This window comes from Ylistrum balloti, unplaced genomic scaffold (assembly GCF_031769215.1).
Source record: "Ylistrum balloti isolate Yb309-2 unplaced genomic scaffold, AGI_CSIRO_Ybal_v1 Utg369726, whole genome shotgun sequence".
Classification (NCBI taxonomy): Eukaryota; Metazoa; Mollusca; class Bivalvia; order Pectinida; family Pectinidae; genus Ylistrum; species Ylistrum balloti.
In genome coordinates this window covers 341170-366199 of record NW_026781943.1, presented here as the reverse complement: position 1 = coordinate 366199, position 25030 = coordinate 341170, and the positions used below count along the sequence as shown (strand labels likewise).

The 25030-nt window shown below is 36.2% G+C and overlaps 1 protein-coding gene across 1 annotated transcript; it reads right to left on the bottom strand.

Moving 5' to 3' along the window:
* Positions 1–494: 494 nt before the first annotated feature.
* LOC132565598 (monocarboxylate transporter 9-like) lies at positions 495–24300 on the bottom strand. The gene is made up of 7 exons (XM_060230244.1): positions 24215–24300; positions 8988–9313; positions 8378–8521; positions 6542–7348; positions 2406–2675; positions 1857–1982; positions 495–1149 (listed from the first exon to the last, which is right to left on the bottom strand). Exons 2-7 carry the CDS (start codon positions 9274–9276, stop codon positions 974–976), a joined length of 1812 nt encoding a protein of 603 aa, XP_060086227.1. The 5' UTR covers positions 9277–9313; positions 24215–24300; the 3' UTR covers positions 495–973.
* Positions 24301–25030: the final 730 nt, after the last annotated feature.

Sequence of the window (25030 nt, the reverse complement as noted above, 5' to 3'; positions counted from 1 at the left end):
GTTTATTCAATCTTATTGCGATTTCCTCGTCTCAGAAATTTGAAAAGCCTTTTTTGAAGACCTTGAATACTTCAGAATGGACCTAGCTAATAGTTCCTCTCTGATAAGGATTGATTTTTTCAGTATCTAAAAATGACTTAGTCTACGGCATAAATGTTATCAGGACACCATTGTAGGAAGATCGTAATTCTGCAACACTTGAAATTGGTGACAAAATGCCGAATAATGGGATACGTTATTGAGGATTGAAAATAATTTGAATGTATTTCACGGTTTGACAGGCATTCTCGATGCGTTTTAGAAATTATATTACGCATAAAAACGAGTTATCTCCCTTCATACGGTGCCAGTGACAATGGCGTCAGTTTTTTTTGGTTTTTTTTTTTTTTGTAAAACAAACCAATGACTGTTTCTTATATTTTTATTGATGACATCGGTCAGCCTCATTACTCATAAACAAAAATATGTACGTCACGAAAAACATTATAAAAAAAAACAACCATCATTGTAGTCTGTGTACGATTTTTTTTCTGCAAATAATCTGGAAAAATTAAGAAATTTTCATTTATAACTGTCACATTTGAACTTATTCTACTAAAGTTTTTACAGTTGTAAACGATAGAAAGATTGCACCATATGCCTAGTTACGAACTCTTGACGCTATAATGATGAATATTTCGTTTCGTATAATATTCAAAATTTTATTTCATATATCCTTATATCGTGGCTGTTGATACGATGAATTGCTACTGAAGAATTAATTGGACTGAATGTAAACACTGTCACATTGGCGAAAACAACGGCCTGGGTCGACACCAACAGCAAATAGTTCGATGACGTCACCGTTCAGAGAAAAGTACATCATTGAAGGTTCCATATAAGGCTGAATATTTAGTATCATTATATATGTGTCCCTGATTACCATGGTATGGTATCTCCTCTAAAAAAAAACAACAAAAAAGTAGGTGGTTGGTCAATCGATCACAGACTCTTCGGAGGAATCCGGCGTTGTCACGTGGATGTCGATATTCCCGGAAGTCGTATTACGATTGCGCAACAAAGGTATACAAACTCCTCCAGACACCAGGTACATACATCCGGTCAATGCAAACGGAAAGACGTAAGACTGTGTTTTGTCGAAGAGGAATCCTACAACCGGAATAGAAATTAGAAGGTTTGGGTAGAATAGTACTTTAGGTGATCTGACTGACTGCAAAATAACTTGAATGCTTGGTATGTTTTTATCAAGTGTAGAATGTAAGAAAATAAAATCAAATTGATTTAATGTGATAAGGGAAATTACTCTAGAATAAAAAAATTAGCTGTATGTACGACTAGCCCAACTCTTATACATGTAACAACCCTTAAGTCACATTGAAACAAATCGATGTTTTGTGTTTTTATGGAAATAATGAGATCGATCACGGTGCAGTTCCGAACAGGTTTTGAAAACAACATCATCTGATCTAATTCCTGACTTTGGTATTTATTGTTGTGAATTTGATCAGAATCTTTTCAAAATTGTATTCCGGAAGACAAATTCAACTTAGACAGTTCAGTTCCTGCCGTAATGTTAAGTCGTCATGTCCAGTCCAGTTAGCCTGCTTTTATTCAAAATTATAACAGAGTTATCCCCCTTACTTTGAACAATTGTGACCTTTATCAATCCGAGAGATTGAAGTGATTGCACCGAAATATCGTCATCCCATGTTAAGATTTAATTATACGATAAAAAAGTCTATAAAGTCTGTCAGTTTGACAATGGCCTCAATTGGAGAGTCTCGATAATGTCCGAAGACTGACAACTAGCTATCATTCGAAACTTTAGTGGAATCGGATAGAGTCACGTGACTTACCTGCTAATGGTGGATTGATGATGAAGGCGATTCCTTGAAATAGGGCGATCAGTCCGAATGACTGGGTCAATCTATCTATCCCCAGATGATCAGCAATGACGATTGTCCGGAGAGAGACTGTAGAAGCTAATGGACATAATGAATATGAAATCACAAAACAAAGTAATCATTTCACTCTATTCTATCCAACTCTATATTTATTCGATAAGCACTGGTTATCTCCCCTTTCTCTTCTTTGATACAAGCAAAATCATTTGGTTGCATTTGCCTATGGTATGAAAAATAAGTTTGAAATTTTCTCCGCTCATATCTCCCACAAAACTATCTACCTACATTGTATCAAAATTGAAAACTAAAAAGGCATTTATGTTAAAGAATGAAATAAGATATTTAAATAAAAATAATTGATAAGTTATTTTCAAAATATCCGTTTTGGAAAAAAAAAATAAAGAATAAAGCGAGGACTTCAAAATCTAACCACAAAAATGGAGATTTGATCTATATGGGTCTTAACAAACGTTGGAAAAAGCATTGCTCTTGACAACATACCCATACAAAATCCAAATATCCCAGCACATACAGCAAACAGGTAGAATCGGTCACAGAATGGCAACAGGAAATTGATAGCTGCCGCCACAAATAATGCGCATGCGTAGATATGGATGCTTTTCACATGTAAGCAGTCGGTGATAAAACCGGAAACAAGCCTCCCGACGATGTTTGTTATACCAACTATTGAGATGAGAAAGGCGCACTGGTTTCTTGGAAGTCCTTTCGATAATGCCATATCCGGAAGATAGGTAAGGGAGACAATTTGAGCTGAATGAAAAAAATTCTGAGTTTAATTTAAAATTAAAATGAGTTGTTTCTTATAACTAAAGAATAAAAAATTATCATTTTTATAAGAATAGAATTGTTATTGATTTGATAGCGTTAATGATTAACGAATGTTCCCCATCATTTTAAGGAATGTAGACTTTACAAAAGAGAAGAAGAAAAAAAAACCAGAAACACGTTGTGATTATTTTGGCAAGATAAAAAAAAAGAGAACAAATTTCGAAATACATTCTTAAAGCAAGTTCATAAAGCAATGACAGTCTCGAATCGCAATTACTAGAACGATTTTGCAACTCGCCTATCATGGCAAACCATATCACAGTTCGATATAGATGATTGTCATTATACAGCGGAATCTGTTGGGATTTGTTCAGTGAGTTGGAGTGATTTTCATCAGTGATTAAAGAACAGTCGTGTTATTAATATGAAAAGAAACCGATCTGTTTAATTATAAGGATAATGCATCCCCCCTGTCTAAGATTTGACTTTTTTTCGACCATTTCGAGTTTTTTGTCAATCGCCTCCAAGGCTTCAAAATTAAGACCTTTGGCATCACTGACAAGTCCTAGAAGGACGAAACAGCTGTATGATGTAGCATCACTATAGAGTCCTAGAAGGACGAAACAGCTGTATGATGTAGCATCACTGACGAGTCCTAGAAGGACGAAACAGCTGTATGGTGTAGTATCACTGATGAGTCCTAGAAGGACGGAACAGCTGCATGATGCATTTAAATACTTTGTTTGACTCTACTGTATCTACATTTGATTTGAAAGGTGCTTTACACTTGTATGTCTGTTGTACAATCTTCACGGTATAACCTGAGCGTCTTGACAAACTGTATTAAGATTATTTTTTAGGCCAAAACAGAACATATGTGAAAGTTTCATTCGAATTTGCGAACGATTGATGGAAATCTAGACAAGTTAAACATCTCTCTATTATACTATCAAACATCTATATGAAATCTATACACACGTATCGTTAACTTTATTAGGGCATCCTGGTGGTCGTTGTTAAGACTTCGGACATAACATCGTCATATTCCTGTGAGCAAATGTTCAAAATGAGGCTTAAAACTGACGTAACTGACCTGCATAATCACAATCAGATATACGTCTCAACCTTATTGCCTTATCAGAGTTTAGTTTTAAAATTTGGAACTTGGACACGGAATGAAACAAACCATATTAAGTTTCCTTGGCTACTTAACTTTGTCGGATCTTACACCCGGTCAATGACAAATTTATCAAGTCATAAATAAGCTAATAGATTTTCTCCAGACAGATGAAAATGGCGGCCTTACACACAAATGTGTATAGTTTTTGATGTTTTTTGTGTCTTGAAATAAATGTTTACATGACTTCCATTTTTTTCCCCAAGTTGGTCGATGGAAATCTGATCAAAACAGAAAATTATTTAAGTACATGCATTGTGTTACTTATATACTTAATCAGTTTTCGGTTTTTGTTTCAATTTTTTTTCAATTTGATCTACTTATCACTGTGATGGTGAAGAGTAAGAATAGAATGTCAATTGTACACGTGTTGAACCATTCTGAAAAGACGATTTGTGCGTCTTGGTAATACATATAAGATTAAGAAGATTGATTGTGAAAAAAAAACCGAATCTGATTCGTCATAAATGACACAATAGTCTTTCATATTACATATATGATCCCCACGATTCCTACCCCATTTCGGGAGACCGAAAAGATCACGTGACCGTGGTTTTCCCTTTTGCGTCTTTCCAGTAACCAAGCAATTGCTGAAATGAAAACGTTGATGGTGCAAATCTATACATAGTTATTCTGAAGCACAAAATCTTCCATGGCGATGTTCTCTGATTTAGATTGGAGATGGACGTCATTTACCTTTTTCTTTTCTTTTTCTCTCCTTTTTTTTTTTTTTTTTTTGTCAATCGACAACAAAATATGGACCAGGAACCGAATCATGTATATTTAATCAAGAACTGTAAATCACTTGTATTTCGCGTGGGATTTATTTTCGCGGTAATACGAGAGAAGAGACAGTCGCGAATTTAAATCCTTCGCGATAATTTGTACGAAAATAACTCCATGTTGATTCGGTTACCGACATCTGAGCCTTGCCGAGTCACAGTCTCAAATAATTCATCGTTCGCAAATTTAATCAGTTCTAGATCACAGCTCGCGAAATCATGTATTCGTGAATATGTCTAAAGGTAAGTTCGAGGTATGACGAGGTATTCTGGAAATTTAAGTGATTTACAATATTCGTAAATTCTATTATTAGTGAATACAAACGGGGGCATTCATCGTTAACGAAAATATTAATCAGCACAGTTCACCAAAAAATTAACGAAAACACCTTCGTGTTTAGTTCAATTCAGAGAACATCACTTAATGTCAACCTATGCAATCTTTACTCTATCGTAACTTTTCTCCGAAAGTTTTCAAAAACAGCAAAGCATTTCAAAAATGTCTGTATGGGAAGATGTAGAGTAGGGTATCTATTTAGGGTATTCCTTGTAGAGATGAAATGTAACTGTGATGTACAGTATCGGTTTCCGTTAAGTGAAGTGGTTTTCGTGTCGGCCATATTACCGTGTAAACCACGTGATTTCCCTCCGTGATGATGTTTTGTTGAATAGCACTCGAAATTAGCATAAAAATGAAATGTTTACAATTGATTTGCACGGTTCTTGATGACGGTAAACAATTCCAAAGTTTTTGTCCATGGATGTGTAATATCAATTATGCTTGCGGAGGAATACCGAATGAAAATGTAAACAGAACTAATAGTTTGAAAATAGGATTAGAACACGATATTTTATAAATAAACAAGAAAATAATATCTGATTATAATGTAAAGCCACGCTCTATATTTAAAAGATATAGAAATCCGTGTTTTTCCGAGTAAAGAAAATAAAATGATATTGACTAAAACAACAGCAACGTTTGAAAAATAAATACCCGAGTTGGACACAGAATTTGAGATCAGGGAGTTACCTGATGACACTATTGGAAGTGAGTCTGCCTGCTGGCAATCGAGAAAATCTGAGTAAAAGTTGAGTAAATAGGAAGTCTAAAGGCCGCTTAAAATGGAAGCTGATGAAAGCGCTAGGGTCTCCGGCAGTTTCACAAGTACCCAGCAATATATTGTTCCTCCAATGTAGATACACTTCGATGTGGAAACAGAAAACGAATTCATCCAAACTGTATCATTATAATTCATGTGTTATTTTAACGGACAGTTTCAATATAAAAGCGACCAATTTTGACAAAAAAGACAGAGAGAAAAAATAGAAAAAGAAAAATGGCAACGTGTAAACATATCCAAAATTCAAACTCAAATCAAGTAAAAACTTTGACAAAATATGATAACGAGAAAGGTTTTCAAGATTTACACGTAGACTCCTTAGGAAAGTACAAAGAGAATAAGATCATGTGCTCTGGAAGCGAAAGCGTCCTCTTCTTCATCGACGACTTCCACACAGCGTTTTCTTTTTAAGTTTTGTTTTTCTTTGAGTCACGTTGAAACTAATCTATGTATATAAGGAACATATCCAGTTTTCATGGTCAGATGAATATTGAAAATAAATGTGTAATTTAGATATGTCACGGTTACAAATATTGCTGTTGTACGTTTGTACGATATAGTGTTATAAATGTGTGTATATTTGATATATATTGATATATTTTGACATTAGAAAACGAAAAATATTTTAATATCACTTTACCATAACCAGAGAAGATATCTTGAAGGATGAAATAATATTGAATAGATATAGTAAATAAAAAAAATGTTTTACAAAATGAATAAATAAAACGAAATTGCTAGTTATGATTAAAACAAAGCATTTCCTACCTGTCCAGGTTGTCATACATATCGCTAGCAATAGGAAAGTTGGATCTTTCAACAATTCGAAGCAAAATACATCATTGACATCAATTCCAAAACAATGTCGCAATGACCTAGTTTCGCCGTTATCTTTGGTCACCGTGGCCGATTTGATTTCTCGTTCTGTTTGAACTTCCGGTATGTTTTGAATACTTCCGCTATAGAATATGTCTTTTTTCATCATTGGATTCAGCAGTCGTGGTTTTGTCATTGGAGATGACGTCACTTCACAATATCGCTGTGTTATGTCGATTGCACTTTTAAATTGTCGTGATTTTTGGCCAAGAACATGGTCTTTTGAAACGATGACGTCAGAACTTCTACTGATGTCTGATCTGTCAAGTTTATGAAAGCCCAAAGGTACGTTACAAATAATATAATCTTCCTTTTCTGTTCCTTTTTTCACAAAGTCACCACTACCGAATCCATACTTCCGGTTTAAGAAGCTTTCGTTGACATCTGGATGGTCTGATAGGTCACAAGATGAAGTTTTGTAACTTCGGTATTTTTTCTTGCTGGAATTGATTACGTGGGTTGTTAACAATGGCCGAAATATCATACCACAAACAACTACGTGCAACAGAATCCCCGCCAGAATTAGAATTGTTCCTCGCCATCCGTACATGGAGAGTAGGACGTCTGTGATGTAGGCGTATCCGAACGTTCCCAAACCGGAACCGCTGGTCGCGATCCCCGTCGCTAAGGCACGCTTCTTATTGAAATAAAGACCAACGACAATAATGGCTGGGATGAACATCATACAGAAGCCAATTCCTGAAATCATTAAATATAAATCATTGTTAATCTTCATCTGTAACTTCATACTGACATGAGTACAAATATTTTAGGCCATTTTGTTAAACATTGACGCATCCTATTTGCTTCCGAATATATAGATTAAAAGCTCAAACTCAGAACGTATATCATTTTCACTGTGCCAGAAGTTACGATCTGCTTATTTACTGAAATAGATAGGATAGAAGATGGAATCGAATGAATATCCTTAATAAACATAACACGATATCAATGTTTGTTTCTTACAAAGATCTTGCGAGATAGGGGAAGAGTTCAAGTGACGGTGATCAAATTCTATTTATAGTCATGTGAATGAGATATCTTCTGTATGTGTTTACAAATTTGACAAATGTTGAGACATCACTTATAAATGCCGATCTGCGTGCGATTGGTAATAGAAGTGTAGTTTTGAAATGAGCTAAGCGACATTCTACCGAAGCAAACGTCTAGTGTGATGTTTATCGGTCTGATTTCATGATATAATTTGGCCGAATTTCAGACGAACGTAACAGAAATATTCACATTTATCTTAACTGTGTGGATAAGTATCCTCGGTAATCTAGGGGTTACGATCACTTTCGCTCTTTTTATACCTGGAACATGTCATGCCAAAAATGAAGGTTGCATGTGCGACACCTAGTGGACAAGGCGAAAACACTAGTTTGAATCCTTTGATGCACATCAAACGAATCTTGAAGTCGCATGACGGTATATTGCAATGGGTTTAGTGTGGGTGTGGCTTATTTGTAATCTTCTTAAAGAGCGTATTAGCTTGTAATTTGTCAGAGTTTTCTCCCCTGGAGCCAATCAAAATACTTTGACTGTGGCTTCAAGGTTTACCATGATATGTTCCATGGGTGCAGAAAGCGAAATTGATTGTAATACCTGGAGTATCGTGGATATGTGGGTAAAAAAAGTGGGCGGAGATGGGAAGAGTCATCTGCTGATTTTTACGCCTTCAGAACCCAAAAACCAAATGACGTCATATTGTCATTACGTCATACTTACCACCGACTATGCCGTATGTAATAATGAGAAGTTCGATGTTTGGGGAGAAGATGGACACGATAAAACCGCACGCAGCCACAGCAGCACCCGTGATAGTTACGGCTCTGATGGAGAATTTCCGTAATAACAAACTCACGAAAGGACCTGTGAAAAATTAAAACAATCGTTAATAATCATATTCCACTTGTCATTTACAGTTAGTATTAAATCTAGCGTGCATCAAATTAAAACATTATATAATTTTTTTATTTACAAGTATTGAAAGGTCTGTTCTCAATGCGCTTCATTCTCGAAAGCCGGTACATACAGCGACTTACGATATTCAACGTACATTTTCAATTCAACCCTTTGCACCACAGTATGTTTCCTCGAACATGATCAGAAACAGGACACGACAAGTGATTTAGAAGATTACTTTTCCGCACTTGCCTCTTTGTATACGAGAATCAAATATGACAGTCGGCGGCCATATTGAACGTTGGATTTTGATTTAAATCGAAATCAGATGGTTAAATGAAATCAAAAAGGCTTGAGCACAGGAGCAGCAGAGAAAACATCAGAAATATTTGAATAATTTAACAAAAATCATCATTTATACCTGATTACTTACCAACCATCATACTCATTCCAACAAGTGCCGACCCGACCCAGGACGTTTTCGACTTTGTTTCGCCAAAAAACTCTAGCAAGTCAATCAGCAGAACTCCAAATGAAAACATGGTACCATCAAGTACAAAATTAGTTATGAAACTTCCGAAACAGACAACCCATCCCCAACCTCCATCTGGCGCAATAACGTCCTCCTCGGACAGTGAACTGGAACCGGAAACGGAAGATGACATCCCAGATACCCCGGAATCGCGCACTCTGCTGACATCCTTATGTTTATCATGTTCCATTTTATTGCCTTCTGTTGATTTATCTTTTCATTGTTTTCTGTAATAAAGTAATAAATAAAATAAGTAAATAAATAGATAAATGTTGATCAAAGGTTATAATATTACGCTATAATGTGTTGTAATTAATTAGATTAAAAAAACGGATCCTTACTCAACTTTCGAGAATATTTTATTTATTTTGTATGAAAACTCATCAGTAACCGATTTTTATGTTTTCTGTTGAAAACGCCAGTCCGGTTTTCACGAGATTTTTCATAGTTACAACAGACATGTGAATGTGAGGAACGACAGCTCTACACAGACCATTCCATGGATAGACTAAATAACAACGAAAGCTGTATAACCATATTTACAAAATTAAAAAAAAATATTGATGTAAGTTAAGCAGTCCACAATTACAAATTTACTGTTTTTTGTTCAATTTTGATGGTTAAAAATTTGGCGGTTTTATAAAAAAAAAAACAAAAAAAACAATCAAAAACCAAAACAAAAAACAACCCTCGATCTGTATTCAATACTCCACCAGATTTCCATAAGGTTCAATCACCGTCAGGACCAAGATTTTCTTCAATACACGTAGTGACACGTACATACAAAACTAAAATTATTAAAAAGATATGAATGGGCCAGCAGAGAATCTCTCGTCTTCTCGTGAGAATCTTCGCTATCTACTGTACAACTTTAAATGTATGTGTGACCCAGTTTTATCAAGCATCGTCGGATATCAGACTTAATAAGAGTAAAAATCAAAGAAATGAAAGAACGTTTTTTAAATGAAATGTACACGTACGTTGTACATGATGTAGCTCTTTTGCAGAATTAATAAACATTCTGCTTTTTCATTTGTGTGAAATGATTGTTAGTTTAGAATAGAAGTTATGGTAGCGCAATTTTTCGTATTTGCTCAAAATGACTTAATCTGGAAAATAAAACTTAAATAACCTGCTAATACCTGAAATACTTATACAGAAATTTGTATTTCTACACATTAAAACAGATTTAATTATCATCACTTCATCTAACAAAGCCTGTACGTACTGGTAGGTAGCTCTAGCGTACGTATACAAAAATGGCAAAAAACAGCTTCCTGGTAAATGATATGATGGATGATGGTTTCACTGAAAAAGATTTACATACCTATTGAAATAAGATGCCAATGTTTGTGAAAAAAAAACATATATCCAGTCACTGACTGCTCATCCTTTGTTCAGGATAAACATATTTGTTTCTTGTTGCCTGACCGTCTCTATTAATTTGCAGCATACCTTATCTTTTTAACATTTTAACAAAAATGTTCTAAAGATATGCTTTCGTTCCCAAACAGCAGTGGTGTCTAGATGTAAATCTGCCTAAGGCTTTTAACATATATTCATAGAGAATGATATCAAACATCTTGTCGACACCGCTCTGGGAGGATGGCGGTGGCCATGCCGTCATCAGTTTTAGCGATGAAATTTATAAAATACATATTCACAATAACCAAATGAGGAGAACAGGAGATCCGGAAAAATAGGCATCTATTATGCACCTCTTCAAAATGTGACAACTGCGATGTTTTGTCTGATATTTACCAAATTTCAATGTTTTGTCTTCTTTTTTATGTCGAGGTAGATAAATTTGGGGTAAGGTATATAAGAATCACATTGTCAAGCTCTTTAACGTGTTATGTCATTTATGAAAAGTGACATCTGTTAGTATATGGAAGACATTCATTTTCTGAGATAACAAAAAAATCAGCACAGATATTCCAACACAGATTGTGATATTCAGCAGGATAAAAATCTCATTCTACACACATGGGACACTGATGTATCTTATGTATATATACCATGTCATATTATATATACTTTAGTCGTTTGAAAGTTCAATTTAACTAGTCGTCACTTCGTCATTCGTTCGTTCTCTCTTTCTTTCGTTCATTATTTTCGTTCTTTGGTTCGTTTGTCATGAAGGTCGTGATGTCATTATTTTCGTGATGTCTTTGAAGATTGTGTTTGTGAAGATTGTGATGTCATGTGAAGGTCGTGATGTCATTCGTGAAGATGGTGATGTCATTTGTGAAGGCCGTGATGTCATTCGTGAAGATTGTGATGTCATTTGTGAAGATTGTGATGTCATTCGTGAAGGTCGTGATGTCATTTGTGAAGATTGTGATGTCATTCGTGAAGGTCGTGATGTCATTCGTGAAGGTCGTGATGTCATTCGTGAAGATTGTGATGTCATTCGTGAAGGTCGTGATGTCATTCGTGAAGGTCGTGATGTCATTCGTGAAGATTGTGATGTCATTCGTGAAGGTCGTGATGTCATTCGTGAAGATTGTGATGTCATTCGTGAAGATTGTGATGTCATTCGTGAAGATCGTGATGTCATTCGTGAAGATTGTGATGTCATTCGTGAAGATTGTGATGTCATTCGTGAAGATTGTGATGTCATTCGTGAAGGTCGTGATGTCATTCGTGAAGATTGTGATGTCATTCGTGAAGGTCGTGATGTCATTCGTGAAGGTCGTGATGTCATTCGTGAAGGTCGTGATGTCATTCGTGAAGGTCGTGATGTCATTCGTGAAGATGGTGATGTCATTTGTGAAGGCCGTGATGTCATTCGTGAAGATTGTGATGTCATTCGTGAAGATTGTGATGTCATTCGTGAAGATCGTGATGTCATTCGTGAAGATTGTGATGTCATTCGTGAAGATTGTGATGCCATTCGTGAAGATGGTGATGTCATTCGTGAAGGTCGTGATGTCATTCGTGAAGGTCGTGATGTCATTCGTGAAGGTCGTGATGTCATTCGTGAAGATGGTGATGTCATTCGTGAAGATTGTGATGTCATTCGCGAAGGTCGTCCGTATTTGTGAATGCAGTTCCTGCTGAACTTCGTTCATTCGTCCTTAAAATTCGTCCTTTCCTTCGTGCCGTCTTTCGTGGAAGTCGTTTGTATGTGTCAAAATCCTGAAGAGCCTGCATGCTGTCGTTCATCCTGTCATTCATGAAGCTCGTGGAGCTCGTGCTGGTGTTCGTGAATTTCATCCGTTCGTATGTGAAGCTCGTAATGGCGTTCAGGACGGTCTTCCATTCGTTCATGAAATATTAATATTTTGTCCATATTTCGTTCACACTTTCGTCCGTTAGCTTCTTATATCAACTAAATTATATTTCTTTCATACACAAGTGATGAATTGTTTACAATGACGTTATATAAAGTGAGGTCAGTCACCCAGCTAGGTCATTAATCTCGTCTTAATAGAAGCAGTGTAGTACATGTATTAACCATGTACTTACCGTGTACTTACTTAATTACAAATCTCTGTCCACGTATTGAATCTTGTTAAAAAATCCCCAACATCCATGGCAACTTACACATAGTGAATTGAAGTGAAATAGCACATTCTTACATTGTCCAGTGAATTAAAAATCCCAAATTCGACATCCGCAGCGCGAGTGAGTTTAAATGGTCCGAGATCAAACACTTGGCCATGCATAGTGATATGATATACATTGGCCTATCAAATGAAACAAGCCAATCGATATATCGATCCCTGTAAACGAGAGTGATCGCGGTGTGGATGTACTTATGTACATTCAATTGAAATCAATACAGTTTTCCTCGTCAAAATCAAATATATAATTGATAAATGATATCTTTATTTCTATGAGGCTTCGAACAAAAATTAATGTACTGGAACAACGTGAATGATAAGTTACATTGGTAGTGTATAGGAAGCCACAATGCAAACCTGCACGTGAATACGAGAGCGTGCTAAACCTGTACAGGTAAACGTCCTAACGGGCATTAAGCACTAAGTAGTCTGAATTAGATGTAGACCGGTAGTCTAAATAAGGCTGAAGTAATAGTCCCTACTTCATGGAAAAGGAACTAAATCTGAACTATGGTTAGAAATCTGACTTACACAAGACTGCAGTCAAATTTTTTGTAATTTTCCGGACCGGATTCCGGCTTTTTTCTGTATATATGTTATAGTTGTTGTTGGGACATCCGAACAGAACATGGATGCGACACTCCTAGAAACTCCTAGAACGCAGCTTTTACTGTTAATAGAAATGAAACCGAATCAATAATGGCGAATGTAGTCTTGATTGTTTATAGAAAGACAGCTTTATATGTAGTATGGGCTATTTATAGAAAATAGTCCTTGTCATAAAGACGAACGTAGACTGGACTATTTTAAGAAAGACAGTCCTAAGTAGTCTGGTCTGTTTATAGAAGAACATTCCTAACTGTAGTCTTGACTATTTATAGAAAGGAAGTCTTACCTGAAGTCTTGACTATTTATAGAAAGACAGTCCTAAGTGTAGTCTGGATTATTTAAAGAAAGGCAGTCTTGGCCATAACGACGAACGTAGACGTGACTATATATAGAAAGACAGTCCTGACTGTAGTCTGGTCTATTTATAAAAAGACAGCCCTAGCTGTAGTCTGGACTATTTATAAAAAGACAGTCCCGGCCGTAGTCTGCATTATTTATAGAAAGACAGTCCCGGCCGTAGTCTGCATTATTTATAGAAAGGCAGTCCCGGCTGTAGTCTGCACTATTTATAGAAAGGCAGTCCCGGCTGTAGTCTGCACTATTTATAGAAAGACAGTCCTCTCTGTATTTTGCACTATTTATAGAAAGACAGTCCCGGCCGTAGTCTGCACTATTTATAGAAAGGCAGTCCCGGCCGTAGTCTGCACTATTTATAGAGAGACAGTCCCGGCCGTAGTCTGCAATATTTATAGAAAGGCAGTCCCGGCCGTAGTCTGCACTATTTATAGAGAGACAGTCCCGGCCGTAGTCTGCAATATTTATAGAAAGGCAGTCCCGGCTGTAGTCGTAGTCTGCAATATTTATAGAAAGGCAGCCCCGGCTGTAGTCTGCACTATTTATAGAAAGACAGATCGTAGACAGTGTTTATAAGAAAAAGTCTTGACTATCTATAGTAATGTTGTGCTATTTATAGAAATACAGTCCTAGCAACATGGACGAACGCAGTTGTAACCACAGTATTTATAAGAAAAATGTCGACAAAAAAAATCAAATTTCATAGCGTCTATTTAACTATCATTTTTCAATCATTTTGTTTACAAAAAGGACACACCCAAGTTAATCATAAGCGCCTTGTTTACACGGGAGACCGAGCTGGTATTTATCTGGACCAGTCACGGCTATACCCACAAGGTTGTCCAAGTCACACGACTGGCCACTTTCTGAGGTCAGAAACCATATACGCTTGAATGACTAATTAGTGCCGTGTCCAATGTCCAACTGTCCTATTAAATTTTAGAAATGACCTTTACAACCACTTATCAATATTTATTACGCCTGTGATCGCTATTTCGTCACGCGTTTTCGTTTATTTTTTAATTCGTAATATCAATCAACAATTTTTACCAAATCGTACAAGAAGTGCAATCCTATTGCACAGTTGTGGGCACGATACTGTGTCACGATTCATGTACGAGTGTGCGTGAGATGTATGCACAATGGTTATGGTGCATTGTTCGTCACAACAACTGTAACAGAATTCAACAAAATCTAAAATCGTGGCCAAAACCCTTTTTTAAAAAAATCCACATTAAGTATATATATGTATATATAACACACACCTACATACACCTACACACACACACACACCTACCACCATCACCACACATACAACATTACACTTCGCCAGGAAATCAACTTATAGGACAACGCCCGGCAACGGGTTCAGCCATGGAGACGAGAAACCATCATCATCATCATCATCATCATCATCATCATCATCATCATCATCACACCATCATCCATCATCATCATCATCATCATCATCATCATCATCATCATCATCATCATCACACCCTCCCTACCACACCCACATCACACCCTCCATACCACACCCACATCACACCCTCCCTACCACACCCACATCACACCCTCCCTACCACACCCACATCACACCCTCCCTACCACACCCACATCACACCCTCCCTACCACACCCACATCACACCCTCCCTACCACACCCACATCACACCCTCCCTACCACACCCACATCACACCCTCCCTACCACACCCACATCACACCCTCCCTACCACACCCACATCACACCCTCCCTACCACACCCACATCACACCCTCCCTACCACACCCACATCACACCCTCCCTACCACACCCACATCACACCCTCCCTACCACACCCACATCACACCCTCCCTACCACACCCACATCACACCCTCCCTACCACACCCACATCACACCCTCCCTACCACACCCACATCACACCCTCCCTACCACACCCACATCACACCCTCCCTACCACACCCACATCACACCCTCCCTACCACACCCACATCACACCCTCCCTACCACACCCACATCACACCCTCCCTACCACACCCACATCACACCCTCCCTACCACACCCACATCACACCCTCCCTACCACACCCACATCACACCCTCCCTACCACACCCACATCACACCCTCCCTACCACACCCACATCACACCCTCCCTACCACACCCACATCACACCCTCCATACCACACCCACATCACACCCTCCCTACCACACCCACATCACACCCTCCCTACCACACCCACATCACACCCTCCCTACCACACCCACATCACACCCTCCCTACCACACCCACATCACACCCTCCCTACCACACCCACATCACACCCTCCCTACCACACCCACATCACACCCTCCCTACCACACCCACATCACACCCTCCCTACCACACCCACATCACACCCTCCATATCACACCCACATCACACCCTCCCTACCACACCCACATCACACCCTCCCTACCACACCCACATCACACCCTCCCTACCACACCCACATCACACCCTCCCTACCACACCCACATCACACCCTCCCTACCACACCCACATCACACCCTCCATACCACACCCACATCACACCCTCCCTACCACACCCACACAGCATTATCAAATTCTGGTTTTTAAAAACAGTTGAAAGGTTTTGTTGTGACTATATTATATTTCGTGAGTTTTTTTTAATTCAGAAGGAAATTAACATCCCGTGTCAATATACTTCAATCAATGCTATATTTATCAGGATGTCAGTTATTCAATCATTTTGTCCTCAGTCTGAATCAAGATATACTAAAACATACATCAGTAGATATTTTCCCGAATGATGGTGATAATTTTAATAAAAGTATGCATAAGTGTTAATTTTAGAGACAAAAAAATTATCTAAATCATTAATCTTACTAAATCAAAGCTAGCATACTTTTTTTTCAAACACGAAAAAAAATCAATAAAACGTGTATATTTAGTTTGGTAACCGATATCAGACTGTAGTATAATGACTACTGGTATAAAACGAGAGTATCTCTGAGGTCTGTGCCAGTATATATGTATAGAGTTTGTCATGATATCAGTCGGTAGCTGAAAATTGCCTTCACAATCACTTAACAATTAAAAATGATTCACATTCCTAATACACAGTGAATATTAGAGATTAAAATGACACTTCCTTCGTCCATTTATCAAAATTACACTAGTTATGATTCGTAAGAAATTATGGCTACCTCCACGTGTTCATTAAATTGACAGTGTTACATATCTATACCCTACAGGTCATATCATTACGCCCCTACTGATGACGTAAACAGAACACGGGTTACAGAGCGAGTCAATTAATCGCCGGAATAGCGTTTTAATTGCTTGGAAACAGGTCATACAATCTCGTGGATGTTTTAAATGGTATGTCTTTCGCTCTCGTTACTAATTATCGCTTGCTTGCTAAAAGCTCGTGTGTTTGGAACGTTTGTAAAATGATGAATTCAAGTGAACTAAATACCACAATGAAGAACACTATTTTCTTGTGTGGATAAAATCGATGTATACAGCTCTTCACCAAATAAGGATATATTGAAGCTGTTTACAAACAAACGTCAAATTTTATATATATATATAAAAAAAAATACTCACCCCAATTGCTGACTAAGAAAAAGAAACGGCCTTGTTCAACACACTCTGTTCCACGACTGGGTATAGAAGTTACCACGGTATATATATATATATATATTTACTTACAGCTGATGTCCTTTAGAATTGGATATCAAGGGTCGGGTTGAATGATTTTTTTCTATCGAATGCCGCCTAAATGACTTAACACTATACCATAACTTCATTGCTTGTTTGTTATACAATACACCATCATTCAAAATCACAAAAAAGGAAAACAGATACATAGAAAAAATTGAATGAATAAAAAGATATGAAATGTAAAACGTATGACATTGTGACAGAAAAAATACCTAAACAGTTTTTTGATAACACGATATATTATTGATATACTGAAACAGTTTTTTCAATAACACGATATGCTATTGATATACTGAAACAGTTTTTTCAATAACACGATATGATATTGATATACTGAAACAGTTTTTGATGACGTGATATGATATTGATATACTGAAAAAGTTCTTTGATAACACGATATGATATTGATATACTGAAACAGTTTATTGATAACGTGATATGATATTGATATACTGAAAAAGTTCTTTGATAACACGATATGATATTGATATACTGAATTTTTCTTGTACATTATCTAAGTATAAAATATATGACATGCCTTGTGAAAAATGCCGAATTGTTTTCAACAAACAACAAAGCATCTTATTCAAAGAAAATGTCCCATTAAATTACCAAAACCGCATAATTATATACTTAACACCACTAGCAAGAATCGAAGTGTCTTATACAGGCATCGAAGTGTCTTATAAAATCATCGAAGTGTCTTTTACAAGAATAGATGTGTCTTGTACAAGTATCGAAGTGTCTTATCCAAACATCGAAGTGCTTTATACCAGAACCGATATGTCTTATACAAGCATAGAAGTGTCTTATACATTGATGTCCAATAAACAAATATGCCAGTTTCAAGGAATTAAGATAAAAGAAAGAAAAAGATATAGAAAAAGCTATGTAAAATTTTTGAAATAAGTTTAATTAATATATATATATAGATAAGGAAATAATGATTAAGTTGATAAGCAAATAAAAATGTAAGTTTTAGACGCGTCATACTTAAAAAATATATTTTTTCAAATTTTTTTTAACCGATCATTAGGAACGCTACGAAATTTAAACAAAACTTGACATCGTCGTGATGACACTCATTAACTGGATTAATTGTCCAATGTTCATATTGAATTCATTTCTATAAGATATCGTATTTATGAGTAGGGTTTGGATGCATCCGCCCACGTGAACTTTGTAAATGGTTAATCAGCCAACCGCCCTACAGGGTTAAATTTGTGGACATTGTATGACAGAGGAATGCTTCTTCATCACGACATCGTGCTTAATCAAATATCCAGTTCAATCTGTAGGCTTTGTAGACAACGTCGTTTATCTGTAGGTTTATAGATCTAGTTTCCTGCTGTTACGTGATAAGTGCAATAAAAATACAGGTATATCAAAATAACAAATAGTGATACTTTAAATGTATTTGTAAAAAGCATGAATAAAAGATGTATTATTTATAACATAAAAAATTTTTTTTTTTCTGTCGGTACACTTGTTTTTCTTTATTTAAAGAACAATACCAGAATTATATCATTCCTTTTAAAATTGCTTTTTTATCTTTAACGATAAAAGACCTTTTTTATAATTAGATTTTGATAAATGTTGACTTTATAAAACACATTATTCATTTATTTATCTAACTGAAAAGGTACTGTTAGCTGTATCATCCGACCGACCTTTCGGCTGTCCGTCCGACCGATCAATCGATCGATTAAGCAATCATTGCAGTAACGGAGTCCATAATTTATTTTCCCGTCGCGAATGTTTCCGACATTTTTTTAATTTCAAAAGTACAATTTTTATTCTATCCGCGCATTTAGATGAAAATTAGTAAGAACTACAACCATAGGACACTAAACTGATATAATTTGAATATAGATATATTAATACCAAAATGGCTCCAAAGTGGAGGTGTCCGTTTGGTCGAAATTTAGATATCTGGTTGGGTGGTATAGTGGTAGCGCACTCGTCTTTCTCTAAGATTTTAGATTTAAACATATTTATTGGCCCAAAATTGAGCAGAGGATTATGCACAAGTTATTTCAACTTATGACCGCCTTTTCCTCTAATACAATACATGATAATATTTACATGATAACATTAACAAGGCATACATAATATATTTAACAGTTAGTAAATTTTATTTAAAATCTGTTGCTGGATTTGATAAAAAATTTGCACGTGTCTGAATACTTCTGTATTGGTAGTTAGGGACAGATTTTCATTTCCAAATAAGAATAGATGTAAATTCACTTGATCTATATTCAACATGTTTATACTTTGAAAAAGCGTTATTCTTACTCTATTATAAAGCTTACATTCTAGGAAAAAGTGCCCAACATCCTCACAGTAATGTCCACAAGCACACGATGGGTTATCAACAATCTTAACACGGACCAAATCACTTTTCAAAGAGCTGCACTGTTGTCTGAGTCTCGTATGTAATATATTTAGATTACGTTCGCCAAAATTATAATAAGATGGAGGACAAGAATTAGCGTCATTAGATAAAGAAGATTTAAAAGCATTCAAAGATGGTAATGTTCCACAGACGTAAACTTGATGGTCTGGGTTCAATTCCAGCAACTGACGTGGAAAGATATGTAGTAATATAACAGATCACGTGGGTTTTTTTCAAGGGTACTCCGGTTTTATCTCACAGTAAAGACCCCTATCGCGTTTCTATCCCAGCCAACAAAAATGATTAATATCAATTAGAAATTGTTTGGCAATTTCTGTAAAATAAAATAAAAAAACTTTGATTTAAACTCGATGTGTTATCTGTGCTGAAGAAGACGTTGTTCAACATTAATATCTTGTATCTAAGATATGTGCATATCTACAATAAAACTTACAGTGACCTAACGGCACTTAATGTTCGTTCTGACGGTCATGATTAAAATACTGCACATATTTGTCATCATCGCCATTATTGCCCAAAGAAGACCTGACCTGCGAGAAACTGGTATTTTCTAGATCTCCGGAATGGTCAAGAGATTTGCAAAGAGTTGTTTATTCCAGATCAATCGTATTTCCGGTCAGTGTAACCTTTTGTTACACACGTGAACGTGCGGCGTAAGTGAATGAATATGGTCGGCATAGAATATGACTCAAAATGGGTTTGACGCACATGAAAGTTGACTCGCAGGGAATAAGACTCATTTGGGATATTACTCACATAAATTATGAGTCACAATAAATGACTCACAATTGGTATAACTCACATGGAATATAACTTGCATGGACTATGACATACACGTAATAAGACTCATTTGAAATATAACTCACATGGACTTTAACTTGCATGGAATATGAAACACATGTAAAATTACCTGTAAACATGTTATCTCGTGCATAAAAAGATTAAACCTTACTTTGCAATCGCTTACCATACGTTGACAAGCCTCTGACCTCTCCTATAATGGTTTAGGATTGAATGTTTTTAAAACATCACCATTACGTGTACACACCATGTTTTACATCGTACTGGCTTCTCTAATAGACGTGTATGATCCTTAAACAGCTGTTCAGAAGTTCTGTGACACTCCGAAACATATTTACATCCACACTACTGTGTATAAGTTTTATCTCCATGGATGGTTGAATTCATAATGAAAGAAAATAATGACAAAAAAATCGATATGATGTAAATATATGGAAATTACATTATCTATGATACAGAGATGATATAGAGATATCCCCAAGTGTACTTTATCAAAAAAGTTGCAAATATGTAAATGAAATCCGGCATTTACTTATTCTAAATGCATATGAACACATTCAAGGCATACTAAAAAATCAAACCTCATTGGAAAGATGACGTGTTGTGATAACGTATGATGATATTTCTCTGTGAGGGACCGCGTAAGTCAGGTACTGAAGACGTCTAATAATCTATATCACGTGCCTTCTACCTCTAGGTCACGGATTAGGAGCCTACATGAGACAGTCCCCAGGTACGGGCTACAGATCGGTGAATTTTCTCCTGGAACCCGGTTTTACTCCACCATCCAAAGCCAACACGTATGTGAGTAACATTAACTGTTAAATTGGACGTAAACAGCATCAATTCAAGTGAAACTTATTCAGGGACTTGTTGACCAAGGAAGTTTTTCTTTTTTTAACTTTGAAGAGCACTGTAGTTATCTTACCGTAATCAAATCGAAAGCTGTTAGAGCATGAAACAAGAATACATACGAAGATAACACATCGCTTACACATGACGGATAAACAGCTGAAATATCATAAAGACACATACCTAAACTTAATTATAGATACACGAGAGCATCGACCACACAACAGACCTAACAACAAATTAACAAACAACCAAAAACAAGTGGTTTATAGGCATTAACGGTCATTTGATTATAAAGACAAATATATATGATATAAGCTCAAAATGGTCTGAATTGCGAATCTGTTCAACGGTTTATATAAAATAAGTTTTCGCTTCATAAAATTAATATCCTTAAACATTAAATCCTTTTCCTCAAATATGTTACAACAGCTTTATCACGACATGTTCTGAAAACACTTGATACTAGAGACCTTTAAATTGGGTCAAGGTCATTCATATAAAAATGTCTGTAGCATTTATCAATTATGTTACAAAACCAATATCAATAAAAGTTATCCTTTGTTATTAAGAAGAAGCCGCTTGAGGGTTTTAACACAATTGACCCCTGTGACCTTGAACGTGTATCAATGTCATTCATTTAAACAAAGTTTGGTGATGGCACTTTGTCCTAGCGTGCTACATGCTAAATAGCAACACTCTGGACATTTTGGTTATTGTGAAGAAGTCACTTTAAGATTTCAACAGATTCGACTCCTGCAATCCCTCTCACAAACATTTTATTTCCAAACATTTGAAAATCTCAATTTTTCTCATAAAACAAAACACTGATATCTGATAGATATATTTAAAATTTTCTCTCTATGTTTCTGAGAAACGCCTTACGTGAGACACCAGGAAATTATCTATTTTACAACATTCATAAAGTAAATTTCAACGACAGATATTAATTATACTGTTTTCCAGGCAGGAAACCAGCATTGGACTCCTAACACTATAATGAATCACGATGCCTCGAGGAAGTTCCGATCGGTAAGGAAACCCGGTCGCTTAAGCACTTGACAAGTACATTATACACTGTTCCGAACGGATCGTCGTGAACACTGCACAACAAGACTCTCGTTTCATCTTTGTGAAATTCGGTGATGTACAATAAGATTTAGGGATACATCAATTCATAAATCGGCAATAATAATATTCATCGCCCATCACTGTATGGAAGATTAATTACGAACTCACTTATGAGTAATGTTCACCGATCACCTATTTACGATCAAATTAATTACATTGAATGATGCAGATATTTTTTTCTCTTCTTCTTCTCTTTTTTTTTTTTATCCGAAAAATAATCCCCCGTTTGATATTTGAACACATCTAAACACTTTTCGACGATTCTACATAATTTATTTGAGTTTAGATCAGTACTTAAACATTTTTATACTATTGTTCTGTGTAATAACCTACCATGAACCTTTATTGTTAATATTATATTTATGTATCTGTAAACACACAGTATCAAGAAAACATGCCTTAATACTGAATGATTGTTTACCTGTCGGAAAGAGGAAGCCCAGTTTGTCGGATATCGACAAAGGACTGGAGCTTGCAACTTTTTATACATATTCATTGCTATCCTTAGAGACGAACTTTCCAAACCTAATACAAAAACGCAAACATATCGTGATTCAACTTGGTAAAAGGTATGTTAGCATTGGCGACGCGACTGGCGTAGTAATATATTAGTGCTTATCACACGTACAGGTGCAAATCAGAGCGCACTGGGTTCCTTTTCAAAAATTATTTATTACGAAATTATGTTAATTAAAACATATTGTATGATATATAGCCGTGCGTAACCTTGACATTTCCGTACTGAATCTGGAAAAATAACCGATTTATTTTTATATGCCTATGAAACTCCTTAGTGTCTGTTTTTTGCCCATCATAAGAGTCGGGAATTCCCACGAAAATAAACTGTTCTGTCCAATGTTCCAACACGCGTTTATAAGAAAGATTAATTATCTGTTTATTTCATGAAATGATATTAAAACCCAAACCCTAAATGTAAAATGTATGGATGGGTTGTCAGAATTCTATGTTCATTGGTTTGTAAACACGGACATATTTACAAGTCTAAGTGTGTGGTGCTAGATACGCTAGTTAGTTTATATGTATATATCCAACTCAATGATGCGTCCATCTAATCTACTGTGTAGGTAGATAACAGGTCACACTCTAATGAACATTAAATTATATCCAATCTGGATGAAAGTTATCACTTCTAGTTTTTAAGGTGTTTCCTATATTGGATCATTAGGGTCTATATTTTAATCAGATAAGTGACTCTGTGTTGTCATTGGTGTATCATTTGGCTATGCTTGTATGATTACCCTCGAAACAGCGATTTTTCTCATTGTTGTGAAATAAAATGTGTTATATAAGCTATATCCGAGAGCCAAGACTCCCAACCAAGGCTTCGCCCCTGGACCCTCTCTTCAAAGCATAGACTCCTAATTTGTTATTGCTATGTTACTAGCTGTGTGATAAACATCAACGTTACTTAAAAGCTGTAAATGCATACAATGATTTCGGACCATACATACATAAAAGTGTACATACTATTTTATATATACACACACACGAATACACATTCTGCTTTCTACAACATAAATGATATTACAATGTTTATATCTACCGTTGACCAATTCCTCTAATACCAATGGCATACATGTACATTTCGTTCAAGATATATTTCAGATGATTATAAATTATGTATATAAATGAAATGAAAAACATACCTGGGTGAAATTATCAAAATACCAAATCTATCCGAGTGGTCTGTTCACACTTGTTTCAATCTGTCTCACTTCACTGAAATGTCACACTATACTGAATTTCTTCACCTGAAAACACAGGCTAATTATTCTGAGGCAGACGTCGACAATATCAATGAACATTATGTAAGCATTGTATACAGATGTGTATGCTTCACTTTAAAACAACTCTTAAATATAGTTATATCTGTAGAATTATATGGAAGCCCCGAGTCTCGTAAATTCTGAGACGTTTACGGATATAAAGTTGTATACACAAGCTGATACGGAATCTCAGTATCACCAACGAAGAGTCCAATTATAAAGTTTTTTTGCTTGCTTGTTACTGGGTTTATCGCCAAATGAACAGCCAGGATAAAGTGGTTACCTCACTAAACCACATACGGGAGGCCCGTCACACGCCATCCAAAGAAGGATAAAGTCTCTTGGACAGTTCTCAAGCTTCTGAGAAAAAAACACATCTCTACGGTAAGGAGCATTGAACTACGCGTCAGGGGACTTTATCTGAGGTTTAGCACAAGTAGGTTAACACTCTAACCGATTTATATAACGCGACCCTTCTGATGCAAGAGCATGTACTTAAGGATAACAATGGATACTTTAAAATGTCTTCGGATTAACATATATGTTTATAAATCATGATTTAGGGTAAATCGTGCTGTTTACTATTTGATAAATAAATACAACTGATAAAGAATGTCATTTTCGACCCGTATACTCGATGACATCGATTTTACCCTCAATGGCGTAAGCTCACATGACCGCGCAATCTATATTTAG